This window comes from Phaethon aethereus (genome assembly GCF_964289735.1).
Source record: "Phaethon aethereus genome assembly, chromosome: 20".
Lineage (NCBI taxonomy): Eukaryota > Metazoa > Chordata > Aves > Phaethontiformes > Phaethontidae > Phaethon > Phaethon aethereus.
The window spans coordinates 7,133,169-7,158,660 of NC_138596.1; the positions used below are offsets into that span (position 1 = coordinate 7,133,169).

General features: G+C 43.4%; 1 protein-coding gene across 1 annotated transcript in view; it reads left to right on the forward strand.

Annotated features, from left to right (window-relative positions):
* The window catches only part of FUBP3 (far upstream element binding protein 3), a gene marked incomplete at its 5' end in the record, with an annotated part of 33,823 nt that extends 11,349 nt beyond the window's left edge, over positions 1 to 22,474 (forward strand). Inside the window, 14 exons of the mRNA XM_082009165.1 lie at positions 1,807 to 1,857; positions 2,334 to 2,364; positions 4,244 to 4,293; positions 5,866 to 5,937; positions 6,671 to 6,728; positions 9,343 to 9,505; positions 10,398 to 10,496; positions 12,509 to 12,613; positions 13,007 to 13,109; positions 13,777 to 13,877; positions 15,161 to 15,302; positions 20,106 to 20,266; positions 21,118 to 21,191; positions 21,683 to 22,474. Of these exons, the coding sequence (XP_081865291.1) occupies positions 1,807 to 1,857; positions 2,334 to 2,364; positions 4,244 to 4,293; positions 5,866 to 5,937; positions 6,671 to 6,728; positions 9,343 to 9,505; positions 10,398 to 10,496; positions 12,509 to 12,613; positions 13,007 to 13,109; positions 13,777 to 13,877; positions 15,161 to 15,302; positions 20,106 to 20,266; positions 21,118 to 21,191; positions 21,683 to 21,875 (1,403 nt within the window). The 3' untranslated portion in view covers positions 21,876 to 22,474. The remainder of the gene's footprint in view (positions 1 to 1,806; positions 1,858 to 2,333; positions 2,365 to 4,243; positions 4,294 to 5,865; positions 5,938 to 6,670; positions 6,729 to 9,342; positions 9,506 to 10,397; positions 10,497 to 12,508; positions 12,614 to 13,006; positions 13,110 to 13,776; positions 13,878 to 15,160; positions 15,303 to 20,105; positions 20,267 to 21,117; positions 21,192 to 21,682) is intronic.
* Between the last annotated feature and the right edge of the window lie 3,018 nt (positions 22,475 to 25,492).

A 25,492-nucleotide genomic window follows, 5' to 3' on the forward strand; every position in this document is an offset into this window, starting at 1 on the left:
TTTGCGGTAAAATGACTGCAGTTACAGTTAAATTGTACTCAATAGATGTAAAAGGGGGAAATATGGATGTGGCGTGTCAGAGTTCAGCCCCCTCCCTGGCATGAAGAGGGAGATGGTGGAACAGAATATCAGCTTTCAGTGTGGTCTGCCCCAGCCCTGCCTCTCTGTTAGTCCCTGTCTTTCAGAGTAAAATGGGCAAGCTGGAGAAGGAATGGACCTTTAGGTTGCTGGAACCGGGAGCCATGTCGTTTCTTTCCCCCTGACCCAAACCAGAGAGAAATCGTAACCTGATTTCAAGTAAATCACTCCCAGTTCTCTCCATCTGCCTTCTATCTCAGTGCATGGAGAGGTTGTTTGTGAAATGTGGGAGGAGTGATCTCACAAGTTACTGTGGCTTAATTTTTTTAACTAATTTGTACAATGGATATACAGTAAGGCTGATATCTGCCTGGGGTGGTGAATGGCTTACTATGTTTATATAGCACTTGGAATGGGTTGGAGACATTGTTAATGTCCAGCTGAAGCATTATTTCCCTGACTGATTTAACTTCTTGTGCTCATACAGTTTTCCCCGAAGAAGTTGTCTTTTTCAAGTGTAAGATTGTGTTACAAAATGAAGGCTCTTCTGTTCCTTGCATGAACTTCAGGAGTTGATTATAGGATGTGTATCTGTCTCATAATTTGTGGGCAGCGGCTGCGGTGGAACAGACTGCGAAGAGAGCTGTTATGGTGAATTGAAAGGCGAAGTGGATATTTAAATACAGCCTTGTGGTGTTAAGACCACTCTTTCTGGTATCTTGGGATAATGAGTGGCCTGGCCAGTGGCAAGGGCAATCCCATACTACAGCAGTAGCCACCAGACCTATCACACATAGCAAAAATATTTGGAGCACAGTCTGGGGCAAGATGGCGAGATTCTGAATTTGTTTGGTCGTATTGCTCAGCTCTGCAGTAGTAGCTTATCAGCTAGAGCAAATATTCCCCATTATATCACCCACCTTTTTCAGCTGCAGTATTGATAGTTATCAAATTAGAGCTTTTTATATTCGGGGTGAGAATATGCAAAGACAAATCTAACGGAGTCAATAACACAGCAGTTGTCTTATCACTGAGCTGGGGAGAGTAATAAAATATATATGCTGTCGATACTTTGGTCCTGAACTGTTATGAAGGTATTGACACGCAGCAGAAATACAGTATTGACTCTCTTCGTCTGTTTTATTTGAGTAAAGTGTTTGGCTGCAAACTTTATGCATTTTTCTACCAGATTTAGAATGTGTGGGATGCATCCGCTTTCTAACCCTGCCAGCTGATTGCCAATTTATTTCAGGTCAAAGAATGTGCAGGTTGCTCCAAGGTAGTCTGAAACAGCATCTTTATTATCACAGCTCACATGTTGGCCGGATTCATTTGTTTCGCTACTTGTGCCCTCCAGGCATGCAATATAATCTTTCAACTGGTTGTTAGGACCAAATGGTCTGGTTTTTAGCTGGTTTGCTGCAGGCAAAGTCCAGTAGGAAGCCCAGCAGGGCATGTGTTCCCACTTTGCATGAGTTGGTCTAATGATATTTCCCCATTAAAATTTATTTGGAAGAAAGATCTAATCTACTGGGGTTGAGGCGGGGAGAAATCTGTTTGAGGGTTGTCAGCTGGGGGAGTAACTGCTAATCATAAATGGACCACCAGCTAACATCGCAGATATGCCTGGAATGTGTGCGTTCAGTAAAATGCGTTGTTTTTTAAAAAAAACAAAACAAAACTGTTTGGGTGCCACAAGGTTACTTAACAGACCTATTCCTTTAACAGGTCTCCGTGTAGGTGGGCTCCATGGAGCACAGATAAGAGACACAGAGAGAAGTATGTGCAAGCGGTCTTTAATGCTTTTTGCCTAGACTGAAATGCTGAGTCTGCTCAGCTTTTATTTTTGTTTTTTAATACATACTGGTCTGCTTGAAATTTCTCTCCCCTCCCTCCCCCCTTTTTTTCCTTTTTTTACTACTTTGGGTTTAATTTGGGGAGGGGGGAGGTTAGTTGCAGGGATTTGGATTTGGGCAGGCAGGATTTTCTCCCATGACTCTCAGCATGGGGAGACGCAGATCAATTCCCTATCCTGTGTTCAGCTGGACACTGGGTTATGGTGTGTGTTGATCAAGAAATCCCCTCCTGTTTTGTACCACATAACGCATTCATTTCAGCCACTGAACCTAAATTACTGTTTTGCTTTTCTTTCTTTTTTGATGAAATGGTAAGAACTCTTTTTCTATAGGGATGAAGTTAGTTTATCCGTGCTAATGCTTTGATTTTTTCCCTTTTTTCTCTCTCTGCCACAGTAGGTAACCAGTTAGGGGCCCTAGTACATCAAAGGTAAGCAGTGGGTTATGTTTTATTATTTATTGATCAATTCTAATTGTTTATTGATCCACCATCTGTAGTAGTGTTAGGAAGTCAGAGGTTGAGAATGTGGAGAAACAGTCAGCTTGGGTTTTCTCCAGGCTGGGGTTTCTGCTAACCCTTTAAGGTTGTTTGTTGTGATGAAGAAAGAAGAGTTGATGTGAAACTTGGATTTGGTTCTTATAAATCTGCAGGACCAAGAAGACTAAATGCTCTCTCCTCTCCTTTCCCCTGCCCTGGCAGGTAGAAGAAGGAAAAAGTAAAAAAAGGTCTGACATTTTGAAAAAAAGTTGGAAGTATTAAACAGGCAGGTAGATGATGATATTATATTTTATTATATTATAATTTGATATTGTATTGTTATTATATATTATTATTTTTATTATTAGGGTTTTTTGTGTAATATGACCTGGGATGACTCCTTTGTCAGAGATGGTTTGGGGAGACTGAAACAAGTATGAGTTGTCACGCAGCATGTCTTAGCATGTAATACAAAAGTAAAATTCTCAGTTTTTCTTGAATCCTGGTCTTAAGGAGTTGTCTGTTTTGTTTTGAGTAGGAAGGGAAGAACATTTCTAAAGCTGGATTCACCTTTGGGTCAGTAGTAGTGCACTTCCATCATAACCAGCTGTTTGTTGGGGGCCTCAGCAGAAGGGACAAGCAATATACATGCAGACTGTAGAACCTTAAATTTTTAATGGTTAGGTTAAAGCTAATGTCCAGTTAGGGCAGCACAGAGAAGGGTGGGCTGTGTTGTCTGCTCTGCTGCTACCTGCCACCTCTCTTCTGCCAGGAGTGATGTTCGTGCAGGGAATTGATTAGGCTGAAAAGCCTGAATTGGTTTTTTTAGTTTCTGGGTTTACTACTGGTTAAAACAACTGTAATCCTGAACCTCCCTGTAGCAGGTGAGTCTGTTCTGTTGCAGGTATGGATGGCACTGGTTGGTTTTGCATCGCTACTAGTGAGTCTCAGGACAGTGGAGAATTCTTTATTTGCAGCTTAGCTGGTAAAGCCTAATGTGTATTTTATACCTTCCCTAATTGATCTAAAGCAAAAAAAGGGAATATTTTAATATACCTCACCACAAAACCTGCATTGAATTTATTATGCAGGTATTTCATTGCTTTTGAGATTGCTGAACAAATTGTATGTAACACATTTCTAAATTCATGGAGTTTGCAAATCCCATATTCATTGTGTTGTATTTTCTACAAGACAGAAATGGCTAAGCAAAAAAGCAATCAAAGTTAATTCCTTTCAACTTGACTATGGTCAGGTCTTAGGAAGTTGCTTTGGGTGCTATGTTTTGAGGCAGACACACACTGAAAAAGTCCAAAGAGCAATAGATACAGAAGTTGCGAGATAGTAAGACTTCAAAGGATAATTGAAGACAGCTTTTATAAATTCCAAGGAAAAGAATGATAAGGACAAGTAGGCAAAAAAGAAAAAAAAGGATCTGTGAATATCAGAGGGGGTAAGAGCGTATCCAAAAGTAGTAGGGAGACTGTGGCTTGGAAGGTCCAGGCTAAATATTAAAGAAGCTTTGCCATTACGCTGTTAAATCTGTCTGGAACAAGAGTGATGAAAAGATGTTCTTCCATCAGCTCCATTGAAAGTAATGGAGAGTAGACTGGAAATGCATCCAATATAGGAAAAATAAGGTGACCACGAGAGGTCCCTTCCAAAACAAATGATTTTGACTGTGATGTGGTGTTTACCTGTGTGTGCAAAAACCTTATGCTGTGCCTGGTTTCCGCAGCAAGGACATAGTTGTCTTCCAAATTGTTGTTTGTAATGACGATTTGATTTCTTTTTTCCTTCCCCTTCTCTTTTTTTTTTTTTTTTTTTTTAGGGCTGTAATAACAGAAGAGTTCAAAGTGCCTGATAAAATGGTTGGATTTAGTAAGTACCGTGGATGCTTTTGATGTTTCTTTATGTGTTTTCTGTGCAGGAATGCTGTTTATTCTCACAAGTTTTTGTGCTTACTAGCCTTGGATGCGGTTTTTCTAATGCTGTCTTCATGAGGACCAGATGATCTGTGTTTAAAATCCAGGTGCAAACTGCATGGAAAAGTTTGGTGTCCCAGTAATAAGAACAAGACTGTGTGGTACAAGTTGCTGAGGGTTTCAGCGTTTCCCACTAGCATAGTACATAAGTCAAAGTTAATTTATTTCCCCTCACTGAAACATTTTACTTCCTTTGAGTATGCAAAACTGTGAGAGTTGAGGGAGGAAAACAACATTTAAATAAACGTTAAAATAAGAGTTGACTCAAAGCAGTTAATCAGAATTTTAAACCTCTCATACATTTGCTGAGATACACAACCAGCATGCATTGGTCACATGACAATTTTTCCTAGTTTGCATTCCTGATACTGTTCTCTTCGAGCTTGATCCTAATTTCTCTTTTCCTCTTGATGATCATTACTCTTACTTTCAATGGCACCTCCTGCTGATGTGTGATTACAGTGATTGCACAGACTCTTCCACTGCAGGATCTCTGTCTTCCAATTTGATATCTGGAGAGTAAAAAGGCAAATAACAGGCCATGATAATTAGCCAGTAGTGCATGAAGTTTTGTCCCGACTCTAAAGACAATATAAAACTGTAACTCAAATTCCTGCAAAAGAAATACTTACTCTTTTCCTACCAGACCTCTTCATTTATCAGTCCTGGTACATGTGGGAACGCTGGAGAGGTGCTGTAGCTCTGTGAGAGGGGAGCTTGCATGCTCTGTTGGTGCATCATCTCTGTGTTAAATCTAATCCTGGTTCAGGGGCAGACAGATGCAGGAGGGTGGCGAACCCACAGCTGAGAGATGCTTCTGTGGGAGCATCTTGAGCCAGGCATACCTGTTTGACTTGACAGTTTTGCTCTTTTTGCAGTCTGGGAAGGATATGAATGGTGATTGGCATATCATCTCTCCCCGGTATGTCTCGTTGTGAAACAACGATGTGCCGACTCCAAGAGTTAAGGGAGATGGGTATTTGTTTTCACTTAAGGTCGATAGAGCATTTCCGTATGTAGCAGTTCTGTCTGAGTGCAGACCAGCCAAATAGCATGTCCATTGAAAAGAGGCAGAAAAATGTGAATTTTAAAGAAATAAAAGCAAAAGTCTGTGCCTTTTTTAGTACCCCAAATAACTAGTTTATTGGTTCAAGCTGAACAAGATACACTTAAATGACTGTTCTAGCAGCGCTCGAACTAGTTGCCTTATTTCTTGCATACTATGTATTTCCATTCCAGTGCGAGACAAGCTTTTTTGTTTTTGTTTTTCCAAGCAAATGGAATAATTTTCGGCAGTATTTTAATGTTTTTCTGCTATGATAAATTTGGTCATGCTGTGGATGCCTCTTCTGCAGTCCTGGAGTTAAACTGCTCCTTTATGGATAGCTGCAGTGGAGTAAAAAGGGGAAGGTGCCCCGCAGTTGCGTGGAAAAATGGCATGTTCTGATGCTTGTTGAACTCATTTCAGTAATCGGCAGGGGAGGAGAACAGATCTCACGGATTCAGGCAGAGTCTGGCTGCAAAATTCAAATTGCTCCAGGTAAGAACCTGTTTGGATGGTGGGTGAACATGTTTTAATGTTGAAGGATGTTGTGTCAGATGCTTTGCCATGCTCGTGGCATATTATCACCATTAACAACTGATACATACTAGGCTAACATGCATGGGAGAGCGGTTGCAGGACTGACCTCCTGACTAGCATAGAAGACGGGGTTGTCAGGTGGTTTGGGAAATGAAACCATTAAGGAACTGTCTTTAACCAACACATAGCTACAGTGCAAAGGAACAATCCATGTTATAGTTAGATTTTAAATTGCAGCTGTTGAGTTTTCTCTTGGTGGTACTGCTTTGCTCAGCTCTGCGGTTTGTGCTGATTATCTGGTCAGCTCCAACTCCTGGCAGAAGATACTTCAGGGGGCTGGCAGCAGTTCTTCGTACAACTCGCCTTGCATTGAAAAAATGGGACCATCCATTTGTTCTGTGCTAGCGCCTATTTGCTTTGGAGAAGACTATACTACAGTGCTGTACAGCAAACTGCTGATGAATATAATCCAAGTTCTTATCCCTCCCTTTAATTGGTGGGGAAGGCTTCAAAAGAATGCAGAGATCCAGCAAATAATTTAAAATATGTTGACCCTAGGAGCCTTTGAATTCATTAACATGCCATGTGTGCAGGGGAGGGCGGTGCTGCCATTAGTGCTTGATAGTTACTGAAACAGCTGTCATTTTTTTAATTCCATGTATTAAAAGTTTCCTTCTTGTTTCCTTTGTAGACAGTGGTGGGATGCCCGAGAGGCCCTGTGTACTCACTGGGACACCAGAGAGCATTGAGTGAGTTCTGATTTAATTTCTCTCCTTTCTCCTTCTCTCTCTTCTCCCTAATGCTGTGCTCTGTCAGTGGTGCTACTTGGTTAGCCACACCAGCAAATGTTGGCCTAGAGAAACTTGAGGGTCTCTGGAGCATGGAACCTCTTGGTCTGATGCTTTAAACTGTGCACCTCAAAGGCTTTTTTCCAGTTGCAGTTTGAATCCTCTGCAGAAATTTCCATGGAATTCCCCTCAGCAGGGCAAGGTTGCTCTTAGGGCACCTAGGATGCAGTTTTCTAACTGCAGCTTTCCAGGATACTGAGCTAAGCTGTTGAAGGGCACTTCTCTTCTCCCCTTCGCTTCCCTACTCCTATTGAGATGACCATCCTTCCCCTGAAGAAGGGCTGCATAAGGCCTCCAAAGCCTGTCGGTGCCACTCCAGAATAATCTGGAGGTGTTGGTGTTGTTGCAGAGCAGCATGAGGCCCGTGGGTGTGCTTACCTCTGCATCGCTGCCAACAAGAAGCAAAGGGCTGAACCAGAGTCTTGAATTCTGATCCCTGCATGGTAGAGACACATGGCCAGCCAGCAGGGCTTTCTACTCTTTAGATCTATAGAAACTTTAGGGACAGTGTTTCCTCCCTCCCCCTTCCCAGGAGCTGAGTTTGAGACTCTCACAAACCAGTTGAGGACCTCCTGCTGGAAGTGGATCCAGGATCCTCAGGCTTACAGGAACACACTTAACATATGGAGCTGCTCTTTCTCTCCCCAGCCTTTGGGTAGGTGGGTTTTTTAAAATCCATCTGGAAATCTTTGAGTTGCATTTGATAGTGAAAATACATGGGCGCAAAGACTGTCTCTCTAAAGAGAAGACACTCATCATTCTTCCATTCCTAAGAGATCTAAGGGTACTTAAATCTCCATATTCTACCGTAATACTGCAAGCAGTGAGCCAGAATAAATATAATTGGCAAGTTCACATTATAGGGCAGACAATGTATTCTTGCTGATATTGAAGTGCTTTTCCCCATTTAGCAAAGGATATTTCAGAACAAGAGCAAAACATTAAAAAGCTGGGATGCTTGATGAGATGCAGTTGGGGGGAAAATGTGGGAGAGGTATAGTTAAGACTTTGTGGTTCTGAAATGAGCAGTTAAATGTAGTCATGTCCAAGGCTGTCTTTAACTAAAATATAAATAAAAAAAAGTGAGAATACTCAATTTTTGAAGCAGAACAAGGTGTTGAGGACATGGAATTCAGTGAAATTTAATTTACTTTTGTGCTAAAGTTCTTGTCAAGTTGGTTGGCTAAACTATTTTTTCAGGCTACTTGCAGAAAAAGAAAATGAAGTAAGGAAAGGAATTTAGATGTCAAACTTCTCTGTGAAGGGGTTTGTTTGTGAAATGTTTCCATTAGTTATATCCAGTCGCAAACTAGTAGGGTTAATTTCCCAATGACCTCTTCTCATCTGAAATACATTGCATATTAACTGTTATGGTCTCTGTATTGTCACTAAAAGAACTTTATACAAAATATGAAGATAGATTAATAAAAACTCTTAAGGCTCTTCTAGAATATTTGAGGTGGGTTTCCAGAAATTCCCCCTTTTGCCTTGTTTGTGAGGAAAATCAAGAGAAAGCAGTGCTCTGCTCTGCGCAGCCTCAAATCACTGCCCCCTGAGCTGTCTTTGGTGAATGTCTGCTTGCAAGGGATGACTTTGTACAGTTTCGTCAAATGGCCAGAGAGAAGACAGTACTCCTAGGGTGCCTGATATCATACGGCTTCCTAGGTGGCCCGATACGAAGTGGAGAGAGGGGAAGACGGTGCTTTAGACTGAATAGGGAACCGGTGACTTTATTCTACCTACTTTGAGAAGGGATGTGGGAGAAGGGCAGGAGAGGGATGTGCTGGTACTAGGAGTCTTCAAGATGAAGGGAAACCCTGTCAGTTACCTCTGACATGCTAAAGATGTTAGAGAAGGGATCTTTAATCTCCCAAATGCTTCTTTGTGTCTGTCTCTTCTCACCAGGAGTAGAAGAACCCAGTCTTTCATTGGTTGCTGCTGCTGTATCCTTGCCTTGCTTTGCGGTGTAGCTTCAGCACCTACTGCTTGGGGCAGAGGCTGTGTTAGAACAGTGTTCGGGTGCTGCTGGTAAGAGCAGGCAGAGAAGAGCAAGGCAGTTGCCTGTGACTGATCGGAGAGTGGTTAACCAATGTGCTGTTAGTATCAGAGCAGTGTGTGTTTTTTGTCTTGACCAAGGAGAACAGAGCTTGGGTTTTACCAAATATTGTATATATGTTAAAGTTTAGAACCTAGAGCATCTTCATTCAAAATAAGCACCCCAAAATCTGTATCTCAGCTGTTCCGTTAACTTCCAAAGAGATCAGAGCATGCTGCTGCTCTTCTTTCTCTCTTCCCCTTTCGAAAATCACACTGCTTATAAGTAATCATGATAAGGGAAAACATACATCAGAGTTTTTAAAAAAAAAGGAAAGCAAACATTATGCTAACTGTGGTTTCCTTCATCTTTTCACTTCTTCTCCTCTCCCCGATCGCTTCCCATTCCAATGGTTCCTGGTCTCTTGGTCACGTGGAACAATGTTGTCTAATGGTTGTTTCCCTCGATTCTTTTCCAAAGACAAGCAAAACGGCTACTGGGGCAGATTGTAGATCGCTGTCGGAATGGACCCGGTTTTCACAACGATGTTGATGGCAACAGTACGATTCAGGAGATTTTGATCCCGGCATCCAAAGTGGGTCTAGTCATCGGCAAAGGAGGTGAAACAATAAAACAGTTGCAGGTGCGCAAGATGCATTTACTTTAGGGCTCTCTTCCCTACTGCAGCTTCTCTAGATCAACAAGAGCGTGCTGAAATGGAGAGCCTTAAATGCTCTAACCTTCTACAGCAGGGACTACTCTTCTGCCTTCGGAGAGCTGGACTCAAATCCAATCTTGTGTTAAAAAAGAAATCTGTTTGGCCCCAGCTACGCATGTAGTGGAGTTTTGCCAGAACTGTGAAAGAAACTTGTGTGCTTTAGATAACATTTGGTGCGTGCTGTTTAGGAGGGGATCCTTGTAGCCAAGAAAAGGCTATCTCTAGTCTGCTGCTGCAATAGTTTTTAATGCCAGCCATGCTGTTGTAGAGTGCCGTGCTTCTCTTTTGTTGCTGATCTGTGATAAAGCTGGCGTGTGTCTTCCTTTTTTCCTCATCCCACCCCTTTCTAATTAAGTGTTGTGTTATGTATAAATCTATGTTCCTAGACATTCTTTATTCCTCCATCTGGTACAAGTTTTTTTAAATAGAGGGTTTCAGAAAAGCACCTAGGTCAAAAATATATTTTTTTGAATGCCCTGATTAGGCCTCTGTCATCCAATAGTTTTAAGGCTGGTCACTTAACTGTTATATGCAGACAGCTACAGATTTTGGAAAGTGCTGAAAAATCAGTTGTTGAGCTAGAGGGGTTCTCTTTTTGCAAGGGATTCGGCTATTAGAGAACTTCTGGAGTAGCACACTTTCTGGCAGTCCTTTACACTCTAGGACTGTTACTGAATTTGTGCTATAAGTACCCGTGAAGAGCTAAAGTAGTGTTCTGTAAAGCTGCTGATTTGACCTACGTAATGTTTAGTAACCAAAGTACAGTCTGTTGTTTTAGGGATTCTGCTTAGCAAAGTGCTCTGTGCTTTTTCTGCAGGAGCGAACAGGTGTGAAAATGATTATGATCCAGGATGGTCCGTTGCCTACTGGAGCAGATAAACCTCTCCGTATTACTGGAGATGCATTTAAAGTACAGGTATGTAATAAAAGTAAGAAGTTGCCCTAGAGAACTGAGGAGAAATTTAACCTTTAGCATATTAGTAAGCATCTGATGGAGTCGAATCCAACTGTAAATGTAATGATCCTTGCTGGTTTTGTTTGTTCTGTAAGGTTGACGTTTGAGTAGAGCAAGTTAAAACACCAGACTAGCAAGTGTTGGCTTGTTTACTGTGTAACCTAGGAGCTCTCACTCCATGTAGATATTAGAGATGGGTCGGAGAAGAGCTGAGGAGGAGAGTTGGGAGAAAGTAGCTTTGAAATGCTTTCCAATTCTGAAGCAAAAATCATAGCTATATGTTGCTTGAGCAAATGGGTTCTTAGTGACTAACTTAACCACACATTTGAGAAAGTTTTGTGGAAGGTTCATTATCTCAGACAGCCAATTGACGCAGGTAATTAAAAAAAAAAACAACCCACGACAACTCCTGAAACCAAGGGGTTTGCTTAATATTGGTACCTTAGTCTCCTTGTGTTGGGGTTCTACAGATGTGTTCATACCTGCGGTTCAAAGCAAAAACCCATGATCAGCCAGAGACTGGAAGTTTGCAGCGTGATGGGAGTGCTTGAATAAAAGAATTAAAGTTTAGCTGTGGCATGTTCCACTTCTCAGCAAGAGCTTTTCATACCTTGCTAAGTGCTTAAATCTAGCTTAGCATTCCTGTCTCTAATAAAAATAGTTCTGTGTTATAGGATCTCCCTAATCATAAATTGCTGCAACAGTTCATGTTGCTCAGGGATAGCATGTTTGGGTTGTATTTTTCAAACCTCTCGTTGCAAGTGGGCTTTTAGATTTAAATGGGGGGGAAGAGTGTTCCAAAATTCTAATACTTATTGTGGAGGTATAAATACGCAAAAAGGAGTTTAATGGCAGTTTTGCTACTTTTAACCAAAAGTGCTGCTACTTCCCAGGTGTTTTCTTCTACTTTTGCAAGATTTGCTGTTGTCACAACTTCCGTGCCATAAATCATGCCAAGCAATCGTGGAGGCTACGTAGGCTGGAAGATCTTTGAGGCACTTTTCTAAGTTGAGAATGCTTAGATGGCACTTAAGTTCTATGAATGCTTGGGTTTGGTGGGATTCTCTGAATACTGCAACAGTGTTTAACGCACTCAAATCCCCGTGAAATCCCTCCATTGCCCTTATTTCAGTCTTGGCATCTCTAAAATGTCTTGAGTTGTTTTCATCTGTAAAAAGTACTATGGGGGCATGGAAAATATGTAAAAATGTGAAAGGAATCAGATTCACCAGTGTCGCTCAAACTTGGAGATAGAACCAAAATGTCAAAAGCTTGACTGGTAATATATAGAAACACAAAGGCTTTGGTTTTGACACTGAGGCTTTTTTTCAATGGTGACTACTGCTGGCTTATTTCCAAGGTACACTTTTACTAGCTGGGCTACATGTAAGCTTGTGAATGGCCTTGAGGGCTGCAAGTAGGTAGGAAGAATATTCATTTATCTTAGAAAATGTCTTGCTGAATTGCTGCAGACTTGGGCTTAACTTTTCTGTGTGTCTTTTCTGTAAGCTCACTACTGCCCACCTGCCACCTTGGTACTTGCTCTCTTACTCTTAGTGGACATGCTCTCTGCTATGCTACCACAGCTTCTACCTTACTGTATTGGTTTCAGTTCTATCCAGTAGGAAAGGGCTTTCCCGACCTTTAATTTAAAAACAAAACGACAACCAAAAAAAACCCCATCAGAGATATTTGAAAAGCTAAAAGACCTTTTTGAAAGACTGAAAGAAGCAGTTGCACACAAGAAACTGCCACCTTGCATACTTGGCAGGTTTTGTCAGACATGGAAGATGCCATCAAGAACAGATCTCCATTGATTATGGTAAAAGAAATTTTAAATCAGAGTGCTGTTTCTGTTAAGCAGATGGAGATCGCTTTGCCTGAAGCCTGACCATTAGCCACTGTTGAGGCCCTAACAACAAGATGGCAAGCAGAATAATTTTAAGCTAACTGTAACTTCTTTCCCCATGTAGCAAGCAAGGGAAATGGTACTGGAGATCATCCGAGAGAAAGATCAGGCAGACTTCCGAGGCGTACGCAATGATTTCAGTTCTAGAATGGGAGGAGGCAGCATAGAGGTATGTTTTCTTCACGAGTACTCTGCTAACCTCCCTGTGGGATGGGTAGTGGGTGGAAGTCATCAAATTGCACATATAACCTGTAAGCTTATTTTTAAATGCATTGTGTTCTGTTGCCGGAAGAGTGAGTCTGGCTGCAAAGAAGAGGAGTTCTCATGGACTCCCAGATGGCACTTTTCTAATTGTCTTTTTAAGCTGCATTCTTGTAATGCAGAGTTCATTTAGCGAGGAAGGAATTTGTGGCCACATGTTTGTTTTTCTTAAGGGATACAGTTCTGTAGCCTGGAGCTGCTTAACGTGGCCTGTCCTCGTACTTAAGAGCATCTCCTTGTAAAATCAGAGTAATTCAGTCTAGTTCTGTGAGCTTTCATACTGCTTTGCCTTTCCCATCAGGTCTCTGTGCCCAGGTTTGCTGTTGGAATTGTGATAGGAAGAAATGGAGAAATGATCAAAAAGATTCAGAATGATGCTGGAGTTAGGATTCAATTTAAACCAGGTTTGTGTGAGGATGGGAGAGCCGTTGCTTTCTGACCAGTGTTTCCAGTTTGGGATTGCTAAAGTGAGTCTGATCTGAGGTTACAGCAGCTAGGCTTTCCTAATTTAAAGGTGCATTGTGTCTCTTTCTGAAACCTGTTTAAATATGATGTGCTGCTTCCTTGTGCACTTTCTGTTTTTCAGAGAGTAAGATTATATACAGCTCACTTGCAAACATTAGATGTCACAACAGTCATGTCTTGAGTGGTAATTGTATGGATAAACAGAATAACAATAACAAAAAGGCCTTTTATTTCCTGTTAAAGAATTCTCCTTCAGGACATTAAAGCCTTTGGGGATCAGGAGTTGATTAATTCTAAGTAACTTTCTCTGGGTCCTTGGCTGTCTGATCACCTATCAAAGCTGCCTTTGTCCTCTTAAAATTATATCAGTCTCTTTCGTGGCTTTTTGACATTTGAAAGTGTTGCCTTTTTCCTTCTGCAATGTGGGTTGGGTTTTGTCATCTTTCAGTCCATGGAAGAGGGGCTGAAGGTGGCGGGAAGAGGTAGCTCTTGGGGTAGTTATATTATGTGAAAATGCTGCTAGCAGTGGTGGTGGTAGAAGGAAGCTTTTGTTGGTGGGTGGATGTTTTCTCCTTTTAATTTAGACTTTGCCACCTCTCTTCACAGATGATGGGATTAGCTCTGAAAGAGTCGCACAGGTCATGGGGCTTCCCGATAGGTGTCAACATGCAGCACACATCATCAGTGAACTCATTCTCACTGCACAGGTGGGTTCTGGAGGCTCTTGGGAGGAAAGTGCTTGTATGGGAATGTAGTCTGTATGCATGCAGCTGTGTGGATGGATGCCACTATCGGAAGAACAGCAGTGTTAGTTTTTCCCTCTGGTAGGCCACACATGCTGCTGCCCAGGACAGAGCTGCTATGCTTGGCTTTTGTTTATTTGGGTTTTTTTAAATGTAATACGGCCTGACTGAGCTATGGGATGGTCTCCTATGCTTAGGCAGTATTATGAGGCCTCATTGTAGCTCCACATTTACCCTCCCTGTTTAGCTGTGCTTATGTTATTTAGAAATGGTGACCTGGTGGAATGGAGTCCAGCAGTAGTGTGAGACAGTGACTGGAGGCTCTGCTTAGTAATGCTTAGAGAGCAGGGCATTAACAGTGCTCAGCGATGCCTTCTCTTCAGACTCCAGTCCTCTGGTCTAGTGGCTGTGGGAGGCAGGGCAAGGCAATGAATGCTCACATATGTGGTCACTGTGCTCTGAGACAGACACCAACATATTGCATTGTCCAAGAGCAAGAAGTACAAAGATGGGTGAAGTAGTAGGGCAGACTCATGAAGGAGGTTATCTTCCCTTTGTATTATGAGAAGTAAAGATGTTAGACATTCCAGACCAGATACCTGAGCATAATTTCTCCGTTAAGGGGAGGTCTTGATATCTCTTCTTGCCCTGAGATCTGCTCTGAATACTTGATTTTATAACTTTTAATCATCCACTATAATTTTGAGGTCTGTCATGATAGCTTCTGTCTGCGTGTGGCCTTTGCTTTTGGAGAGAGCAGTTACCCAACATAGGTATGTCCTTTAAGTGTCTTTGAACTTAAAAGCTTCTTTTGGAGGTTTTGGAAAATGTGCATTTCAGCTGAGTAATTCCAGCAGTTCTTTAAAGAACGACACTTGAAAGGGTTTGGAAGCAACTTCTGTATGTGTCAGTGCCAAGATCTATCAGTTCCTCTGAGGAAAGCCCCCATCACAAACTAAGTCCTTTAGTAGTTGATGCTTGTTTATAGGTTTATTTCAGCAGATATAAAGGCATGCATTTAAAAAAATATAAATATCTTCCTGAGTCAGGAAGGCAGCTGTAATGTGTGTTACTTGGCATTTCTTTAAAGTGCTTCAAAATCTTGAATGTGAAACTGAAGTCCAAGAATATCTCAATTCAGTGCCATTGATTATAATGCAATTTAACTTACCTTGCTTTATTTTGTTTTTAATGTATATTGGGGCCAGCAAAAAAAACACTGATAAAAATTTTTTCTGCCTTCCAAGGAGCGAGATGGCTTTGGAAGTTTGGCTGTCACCCGAGGAAGAGGTCGTGGCCGTGGGGACTGGAGCGTTGGAACACCTGGGGGCATGCAGGAAATAACCTACACGGTGCCAGCTGATAAGTGTGGCCTTGTTATAGGCAAAGGTGGGTCTGGTGACACTGAATACTAGAGCTTGCAATCTTTCTCTCTCGGGATGGTCGCATTCTTGCTGCTTGACAGTGAGGCTTTGGAGTTTTCTGTAATTGCAGGTATTTAGTGGCCAGTGAATGCAGCATAGGAATAAGCTACAAGCGCTTGTGGTTGTTTTCTTTGTGGTGCTCTCACTCATAATTGTACTCTCCAGGCCCTTGTTCACAATATGTAAGAGAGGCTCTTCATGCAGAGCTGTCAAGTAAGCTTGTTATAACAAGAAGCTGGCTGAGAAAAGGAAGGTTCATTTGTGGATTCTTTTTGTAGAGAATTCGTTTAAAGGACAGTTTATCAGGGACAAGCAGAACAGTCATTTCATCATGCTGGATTTCTGTGAGTGCCATGTGATAAAATGGAAGGTCACTGAATGTGGTAATAACAGTAGCTGCTTCTAGCCATGTACCTGAAGTGTCTGATTAATAAAGTGAAGTAGCAGGATTTGTCTGTATCTGAGCTTGTGTCTGAGCCTGTCATAGAGCAGGCTGGTGCACCTCATCTCACTCGGACGAGCATGTTCACTGCCATGGAGGCCCCTTGGCTGCCTTAGCCATTGAATCTCTCCATGCTAGGGAGATGGACAAGGGGTCATCTGGCCTTCCTCTCAAGAACCTGTACACCCTCAAGACAGTTATGAAACCAGAGCACCAGCAGCGGTCTCAATTTGTCACAGAGCATGAGCTACACATCAGGTAATGGCAGCACTTAGATTAGAGCCAGGAATAGAAGCGCTCTGTTGCTCCGCACTGTTGCGATGCTTCTGAGTTAATACACTGATGTGTCAAAGGAGTGGTATTTAATTTGTCTATGCTTATTTCAGAAAGAATGACGTATGCCCTAACTAGCGTTTAAGTAATCACAGTTGGCTTTTAGCCTCAGCAGAGGTGAGGTGAATAGAAAAGGAACAGATTAGCTACAACGGTAAAGGAGGCAGAGACTTGAGGGCATTGTGCTACATAAATGTTTCAGTGACATTTAGTTTCCTGCTGTCCTGTTGGGCAGGAGTGAGCTTGCAATGAAACATGTTGTGGCCTCTTTCCCCTGCTGCACCTCATTTGTTCCCTTCCATGTGTCTGGCCCCTGTAGCACCCTGAAATCCTGCCTTATTGGATGACAAGGGACACAGATATGCGACACACGCATGTCAGCAGTGTATCTGCAATCATTTTCAGATGTTGTTCTTTGCCGTAAACCCGTTACAAACCTGAAAACTTTTTTCAATATGAAAAAGCATCTGCTCTCCCCATTACGCAGAAATTGCAGACTGATTGTGCTTGATCTCACTGAACAGTCCAGTTGGGCAAAAGATCAAGCAAAGCAAATTTTAAGCCTACGAGCGAGAGTTATATGTATGGAAAAATCAAATTGTAATGAAACTTTATTGCTGTATCCATTAGTCATCCTTAATAAAGGATCAGAAAAGGTCACTTGTTATTCAGCAGTGCACTGAAGTGGAGCATTTGTGACCACAGAGAGCACTGTGTGCTGAAAAGATAAATGCAGGTAGCAGAGTTGGATGTCCTAGCATTCAAGTTCAAGGCCTGGCACAGACTCACTGTGGGGGTGAAGGGTAGCTTTTTACCTTTGTTTCCACAACAGCAAAATAGGGATTCATACCCAGCCAGATCAGAAGCTTTCTGGAGTGACTAATTACTAGTTGTATGGTGATTTGAGTGCTTGTAGCTTTGTAATACCACCTTGTAATCGGTGTTCTTACAGTGCCTATGCTCTTAGTCTGTTGCAGCCTTCATTTTTGTCAAGTGAGTGACGGCTGTAGCATTGCCTTTTGGGGCCTGGGCCAGGATGGATGTACGACACTCTCCTTACGTTGGTGCAAGACACCCGATTCTTCTTGTTTCCTCTCCCACTGGCTGTGGGGCAGTGTAGGGGAGAGGGGATGTTAGTGGGGTTTTCTTAAGTGACCAATTGTAAAACCTTTACTCCCCCCTTTTAGTTTCTGAGCAGTTTCCATCCTTTTTTTTTTTTTTTTTTTTTTTTTCCTTCCTTCCCCTGTGATACAGGACTTGGCTGTTAGCCTTCTCTGTAAAATCTGACTGAGCCCTCTGGGCACATGTAGCTTGGTCTCTGAGGCTAGCACCCAAGCAATGGGTGTCTTGGGCCTCCCGGGTGTACTGTATGCGATGTGGCCAGGTAACTGCTGCTGTGCTTCCAGCTCTGTGTCAGCATTCGAGAAGGGGGGCGGAAAGAGGAAGATGAGGACATTTCTCAGTGCCGTTTCTGTGGTGTGTATGATAGAAGATCTAAGGCCTCTTTCTCATGGGCATTACTTCTCCGGTTGGGAGCATGAGCCTTTACGAGCTGATAAGAAAGTCCTTGGCTCACTGCAAATCTTGTGTGTAGCTGTTTCCTCTAGAGGGTGGGTAGGTGCAGCTTTTCTTTTCTGACAGACTCGAGGAAGGGTGGAGATGAGCGCCATACACATGTCAAGCGCTTTCTCTGTTTGGTGGTGCTTGGAAACAAACCGCAGCCTCTCTGGGCCCCCGCTGGATTTCCATGATAAATACAGCAATATTGACAGATAACGTGGCCGGCCTGGCTCTTGTCAGCTCTGCCTTTTAGCAGGTTTGATTAATTGCTTTACGATTTCACATCCAGCTGGGGGGCCACTCTTGGATCACTTCTGCCCCCCATCAGGTAGAAGAATGGGGCGAGCTGCTGAATGCATCTATAGACAGCCACCATGTGCCGAGCGGGTCACCTCATTACGGGGGAAGATGAACTCCTTCCGGCACTGTGCAGCATCATGTTGAGTGCGTCACTTCATTTGCATGCTCTGGAGGCTGAATTGGGATCGCTTGGATGGGAGGGAGCACTTTGGCATGTACCAGACTGGAGGGTAAGGAGGAGAAGGGCACCAAGTTCTGGTACGGGCGTGGGAGCTTGCAGCCTCTGACCAAACCTGGAGAGACAACTAACCTGATCCTGCAGTATGGTCTAGGAGGAGGCTGATGTGGAAACAGTCCCAACACCTACAAACTTGGTGCTGAATGCTAAACGGGGAAGTGACCGGAAATCTATATTCTCCTCGCTTCCAGTTTGAGAAAGCTTCAATCTTTAATCCTTTTTTGGAAGGAGAAACCTAGTCTGCTGCGTGAGTAGCAACCTATGGTTATGTTTCTCTCGCCCAGTGAAGAAGTTCTCCCACTCCTTCATGATCCAAATTGTGTTGCCTGAAAGAGTCCTCTGGTTTTGTTAAGCAGATGAAATGGCTGTTGATTCAGATCTCACCTCAATATGGTAAAAAACAGAGCTTCAGATAAGTCTGCATCAGACAAAAGCATTACACAAAAAAACCCCCCAAAACTTCTTGGTTTGAAACTTCATCTTACCGCTTTCCCATGCTTGACTGAAAATAAGTGGCTTGGCTTTTGGCTGCACAGTACAATCCCTGTTGTCAGGCCAGGGATGTGACACGATTATCTTTTGTTAAACGCATCTTCAAAAATTCATTTAGAAAGAGTTAATTGCCCTTTGGCAACTTTTCCTCCTCCCTTCCCCAAGAAGGCTTTAAAATGTTAAAAAGGTCACGAGTCCATGACAATGAAATGAACAAGTGTCTGCAACATCCACAGTTTGTTTTGAAGTTGTGCTGGTTGTATAGAGATGGAAATGCAAGCAAAATTGAGGAGATTATTTTGGAGACTTTTTTCAATTAAAACCAAACAAAAATCTCCAGTTAGTTTCCTTTGCTCTCTTTCCTGCTTGCCCTGTGTCCTTTTAGCTGGTGATTTTTGGTTTGTGGTTTAAAAGTTGTAAAACCCTCTCCTTCCCCACACCCTTTAATTTCTCCAGTTGAGTGGAGCTGGTCTGTAAGTTGTGTGAGCTTCCAAAAGAAGAATTGAACCATTGTAACATTGGCTTAGGCTTTTGTTAAGCAAATTTCATTAAGAGACCGGGACCTAGCAGGTCTTCAGGAAATCGGATCTACTTTGGCTAGCCCTGCCACATCCTGCTCGAAGCACTCCTGTGCTGCAGTGTATCCAGATGGCAAACTAGCCAGATATGTTCACTGCATGCACAACTAACTCGGAAGTAGTGGAAGACTGCCTGGAATCCTGCGCTGCTGTGGTTGTGTGGAAGGATATGTACGCCGCAGTGTGAATGCGAAGAGCGATAAGCGGAGGTTCCTTTAAGGAAATAAGCTATAGAACAGCACGTGACTGTGAGAAAGCTTAAGCTTTGGTTTTTAAGCTACAAGGTATGTGGCTGGTGGCTTTTTGCCTTAGTGGAATGGAATGTCTAGTGATGCGGGGAAAAAAAGGCTTCATGGAAGAAAGAAAAAGCATGTTTCAGTTGCAGGTGACTTTCTTGTCTCAAGGATTGTGAACAGCTGTGCAAAACCACCAGAATTCAGTCAGTACAGTTATTGCATCTGGTTTGTCAAAGTGTATCTCAGCCACTCTGCATTTTGTTGGGATCCTAGCAATGTGTACACAGGGGGGGACTGTATATTCTTAAAACGGCACCATCCATGACCCCAAAAACCATTGCAGTAGCTCACAGTTTCAGGTCATGCTTATGAAACTGTATTTTTTCTTCAAACTGTTGTTTGAAGGAGCAACATGAGCTCATGTGCTGTGGTTTCTTATGCTGTTGCTATCCTCAGCCCCACCTCCCTTGAGGCACACAGAACGTAGTTGAAACTGTATTCCATTACCAGAACCTGACTGTGTTTATGCTTTTACGGAAAAAGATGCTGACTATCCCTTCTTCTTATGTCTTGGTTTTCTTTTCTGCAGGTGGTGAGAACATCAAGAGCATAAATCAGCAGTCAGGAGCCCATGTTGAGCTTCAGAGAAACCCACCTCCAAACACAGACCCTGGTGTACGAATATTCACAATCAGAGGAGTTCCCCAGCAAATTGAACTTGCTAGACATCTCATAGATGAGAAAGTTGGTGTAAGTTCCATCTCTGTTGATCTTGGTCTGTCTCAGACATGTTTTTACTCTTAGGTACATGTAGGCCTGGACTTACAGGGTGGCATAGAATACACACGCTTACATTACTTAGCTTCAAAACCATTTGCCTGTTAGCAGCTGTCTTGAACTTTGATGGCCCTGGAGCATCCATTGGACTAATTTTGCTGTGGTCCCAGAAGGATCTTACTGTTTGCTGACATAATCATGGGTAGTGTGCAGCTGTATGAGAGGGAAGAACAGCAATAATAAGGTATGAGAAGGCTGTCAAAGGAGATTTATTTGAAGGGAAGACAATAGTGTCACTGAGTGAGAAAGACACAATCCTGGCATCATCATACTGAAAGTAACACTCAGCTCCTTGCTCCAGTATATCCAGGATGACTTTTATCTTCCACTTAATGCAGTGGTATTGAAGCTTAATAATGTCAGGCTGGAGTACTGCTGAAGGGGGAGACTTGGGTAAAAGAAAGTACAGAAAATACTGAACCGGGGCATGTTAAAGCTGAAAAGCAACCTTTATGCTGAATTGCCTGAGAGGAGAAGGCTTGATACCAACCTCAGGATCCAAGGTATTCAAAGGAAAACTTCCAGCTGTGCCATAGTCCCCTTAGCAACTTTGTGGGCTAACTGGAGTTGCTTTTGAAGCTGGACTCCTGGAGTGTGCTGACAGTCCTGAGAACTTCGTCCTTGAAGAATCAGTCACTTCTTTCAGGTGCTGAGGTTTAGTGGAACGTGTCCCAGGCTGTCTTCTCCCCTTTCTTACTGCTCATACAAGCTGCCTCCACCCTGTGCTTAGAGCTGGCATTAAATATTTGTGGATTCTGTGACAGGGTACCAGCATGGGTGGACCTGGAGGATTTGGTCAAAGTCCGTTCAGCCAAGCACCCGCTACACCTCATCAAAAGTAAGCTTCTCCTTCTCATCACGGATGGGCTGTGGGAAATGGCTGGGAGCTATAAAAGCACTGGGAGAAGGGTGGAGGGCCCTGAAGGGGTGATGTATAAGTGGAGCCTTTTACAGATTGAGCGTTCAGAAGCAAGTGAGATGAAACCTTTAAGCTTGACTGCAGGAATGATTTTAGCTATTAAATTATAAACAAGATAGGTATTGGCATCTCCAAAATTCCTGTCTCTAGTGCAGTGAGAGCATGGAAGGAAGCCTTAAACAAGGATTGCTGTTCAGTATGATATATCTTCATCTTGGCTTCATGAACAGACCAATATCAAGCCAGTTAGCAGTCACACTTACACAGCGTTTCCTTTTGTTCCTGTGTTCACCTGTTTCCTCACCAGTTGCTGACTATAAGTAACAATTTTTCTTCTGTGGGCAGCTTCACATATGTGGACTGTTAAGTATTTTATTGTCTACCTCAACGTGCCTTTTTGTCCTCTGCAGTGGTCCTCAGGCGTTCATGACGCAGGGTTGGGGCAGTACCTACCAGACGTGGCAGCAGCCTGGACAGCAAGTCCCAAGTAAGTGTCTAGGACCTGGGTTGGAGAAGGGTTGGTGTTCCTCTTGCAATTGCTGCTTCATGTGTGTGAAACACAAGTTCACCCATGAGACCACTTGCGTGAAAACAGCAAAATAATTTTGTGAGCAGAAGAGGCGTGTGGAGGCATGCTGTGGTGTTTGAGCTCAGAATAAACTGATGTCCATTGAAAACTGTAACACTTTTTGTGCATTTAACTGCATACTTCTTGTTTCTGCTCTCTTTGTGTGGACATTAAGTCCTTGCTGTCTGTTCCTAACAGAAACGTTTCTACCTTAGACTCTCTCCTGCCATGATTCTCCAGGCAAGTACTTGCCAATCCCTTTTCCCCCTAACAGGCACACTGTGTCTTGGTGGTGAGCCCTCCCATCTCTTTGTTCTTGACCTTATCAGTTCTTGCTTATTTGCCTTTTTTTTTTTTTAATGTTCCTTATGAGCTCTTCTCACTGTTCAACTCCCAGTCTGTTAGACTGGGAAAGGAGATGCAGAAAGTGGAAGAAAGGATAGACAGGGCTTCTCACCTGGTTCATCCACACTGGCTGTAGTAGTGTCCCTGTCTCCTTTTAGGAGTTGATGAGAACTGCTCAGCCTCTGTAGTGCTAAACGCTCAGAACGAGGCCAGCGGGATAACCAGCTTTCAAATAATTAAAACAAAAAAATAGTGCACACATGTCCTTAGTCATGAGTTCAAAAACTGAACCCAGATCACCCCTGCTGCTGGGTTTTCCACTTCAAGCCACTGAGTCGGGCTGGCTATTATTCTTGAAGGTTCAGAGTGTCTTTTCTTCCCATGTTTAGTCAAATTTCAGCAGGTTGGAATGGGGAGTCCCCCTTTTCAGAATAACTGAAGTAGCAAATGCTAGTGGTGATGATCTTCAGAGGTCCCTTCCAACCTCTACCTTTCTCTGTTTCTGTGTAACTGCATCATCCTGTGTCTTCAACAGCCAAAGTAATGGTTTGCCCTAAACAGAGCAGGTTCGTAGTCTGCTTGGTAATCTCAAAACTCCTGTAATGGGCGGTAATGTCCAACAGATGCTTTTCAGTCACAGTTTTTTAGGAAATGTGAATTTTTTAATGGCCTGGTCTTGTGAAAACTAAAGCTAAGCACCAAAAAGTATGTGTATGGGGGTAATTTTAAAGGGGTTAATGACAGGTGCTTTTCAGTACTAAGGTTGATTTAGCAATGAAGTAGATTATTAACTTCAGTATAAATTCCTACTCTTTGAGGTGCCTGAGGTAAGGGAAATGTTGGAAAAGCAATGCCTGCAATTGCATTTGTGATTCCCTGTAACACTAATCACATTCTAATGTTTATAAAATTGTGCATATATGAAATTTTGAAATCCTTAATGCTGCATTGTTTATTTAGTGCACTTCTAAAATGTGTGCTGCAGTAGGACATAGGAACCCTGCATGGGAATTGTGTTACACTCTTAAAAAAAAAAAAAAAAGCCTCTGGAAGAGGCTTGCTCCTCAGCAATTACAGTCTAACAATCCTTTGAGCTCTAGGATCTTGTAGAAGGTCAATAGTGGTTCTGTTTTCAGGACAGCAAAATGGTGGGCTTGAAAGGACTGGGTTTTTTTTTGTACAGGCGTGGAATAGTATAGTACTGAAGAAGATTATTTTCCCGTTAGCTTCTTTTACAGGAAAAATTGTTACTCCAGTCCTTTCCTGCGCACTCTCAAGAGAGCTGGACTTCCCTGAGCTTTGGAGAGCAGAGCAGTCAGTGCAGCAGGGAAAGCTCTACAAAAAATGTCATATTTATCTTCCCATAAAGCCTTTGAATAAATGCTTACGAAACGTTCATTGCTGTTTGCCTTGCGAGATGCCTTTAGAAACTTACCTTCTTGCTGACCTCCCTGAAACATCCTCTTATCCTGCCCACCAACCACTGGGGGGAAGAAAAAAGAAAAATCTCCCTTCCTGCAACTTATAGTCATGACTCAAGCTCACACCTCCTGGCTTTGGAGCCTGGTATAAGGAGCACAGACCCTGTGAATCCCCCAGTTACCGGTAGTACAGCTTGTATCCCAATGATGACTGCTTTGCAATGAGTTTGTCAGGTTTCTGGTGGCTTCCAAGACCAGTGAAGCATCCTGCCTTGCCATTATCCTTCCCCTGTATGGGTTTAGTACCACAAAGCCGTGTTTTGGGGGCAGATGTTTTATTTCTGCTGTTGAACCTGATGGAAAATGTTGGCTCTCTAGTTCCATGTCTACTTAGGATCCTCCATGTTCCTGTTTGTAGCCAGGCACACTGGAGGCAGTCTTGGTAAGGAGAGAGGACAGACAAGATAATGCTGTGCTTTAAGCAGCCTTCACCGCTTTCTTCTGCCGCAGATCACAGTGGTACCCAGTCAGGCCAGGTGGAGTTCACCAAGGCGTGGGAGGATTATTGTAAGAAACTAGGTAAATACCTGCTTTTGCACTTTAAGTTTTAATTTGAAAACAATCTTGTGAAGGGTCCATTCCCTGAGTGCTGCGGCCCATTTGTTTGGGGCTCTGCTAGCCCTGTCAGAGAGCTGGCTGAGCTGTTCTCCAAGCAGGCTTCCTAGGGAAGGACTCGAGAGTGCCCCCCTTGTGGGAGGAGGGGCAGACCCCCACCCCCTACACATGTATTTAGATTTTAATTACTTCCCCCATCTTAAATAAATTAACTGGCTGGGGAAACATTTTGCTGTGAAACGCATTTAGCTGCGTGTCCTTTCAGCCTGCTGCGGACTGTAATTCTCCTAGAAGAAAAGGCATTGAAGGAGGTCCTTTGTTGGTATTAGCAGGTGGACAGTTGAGGCAGCCTTGACCTCTGCCAGAAAAGGTCCTGACTTGCAGCGTTGGTCGAGTCTTTTAACCCGCTTTTATGCCCCTGGACAGGACACTGCTGCCCTGTTCCCTCCACCCACTTCACACTTGCAGTGTATTATTTTCCCCCTTCCCCCCACTTCAAAGCCCCCCTTCGGCCGGCATCGCAGGGCAGGGCTGTACACGGAGCGCCGGCGGTTGGATGGGCTGGGAAGAGCGCTCCTTCCACGCGTGTCTCCTGTCCTCGTCTCTGTGTGTGCTCAGCACTCACGCTCTCACTGTGCCTGCCTCTCTGTGCAGTTTTCTAATTGCTGGGTTTGCTGTTCAGGGCTTTTTTTTGTTTTGTTTTGTCTTGTTCGCTGTGTGTCTCACTGAGGGCTCTTTGCTCTAACTGTGACTAAGGGAAGTGCGGGCATCCCGCCTCTGCACCCAGATGGCTGGACTCTCCCCTGCAACAGCTCTTAGACAGGCTGGATTGAAGGTGTCTTTGTGCTTCAAGAGAGGGAGTCTGTGCTAGGTGAAGACCAAGGTTTTGGGGTCTGCGAGGTCTCTCTCAGTGCCAGCATTGGCACCGCTTATCTTGGTGCAGTGCGGGAGTCTGGAGACCACGCCACAGAGCCTGTCGTGGCTGTTAGGACAGTGTGACGGATGCCTCTCCAGATGATGCTGAGGGCAGGTGGAGCTGGCTGTGCTCTGTGCAAGGTTCACGGCTCCCTTTGGTCCTGAGGACTCTGCAGCCAGTTGCAGTCTGGCTATCCCGGAGCTGTGTGCTGGGGCAGAAGGTACACTGGAGGCTCGTGAGTGGGCACATTGTACAGATAGGCATTGCCTGCTGGGGCTCTTCAGATGTGCTCCACTGATGAGAGTGGGGGTGAAGGATGCAGACCCCTGAAAACCAAGTGAGATGACTCAAAACA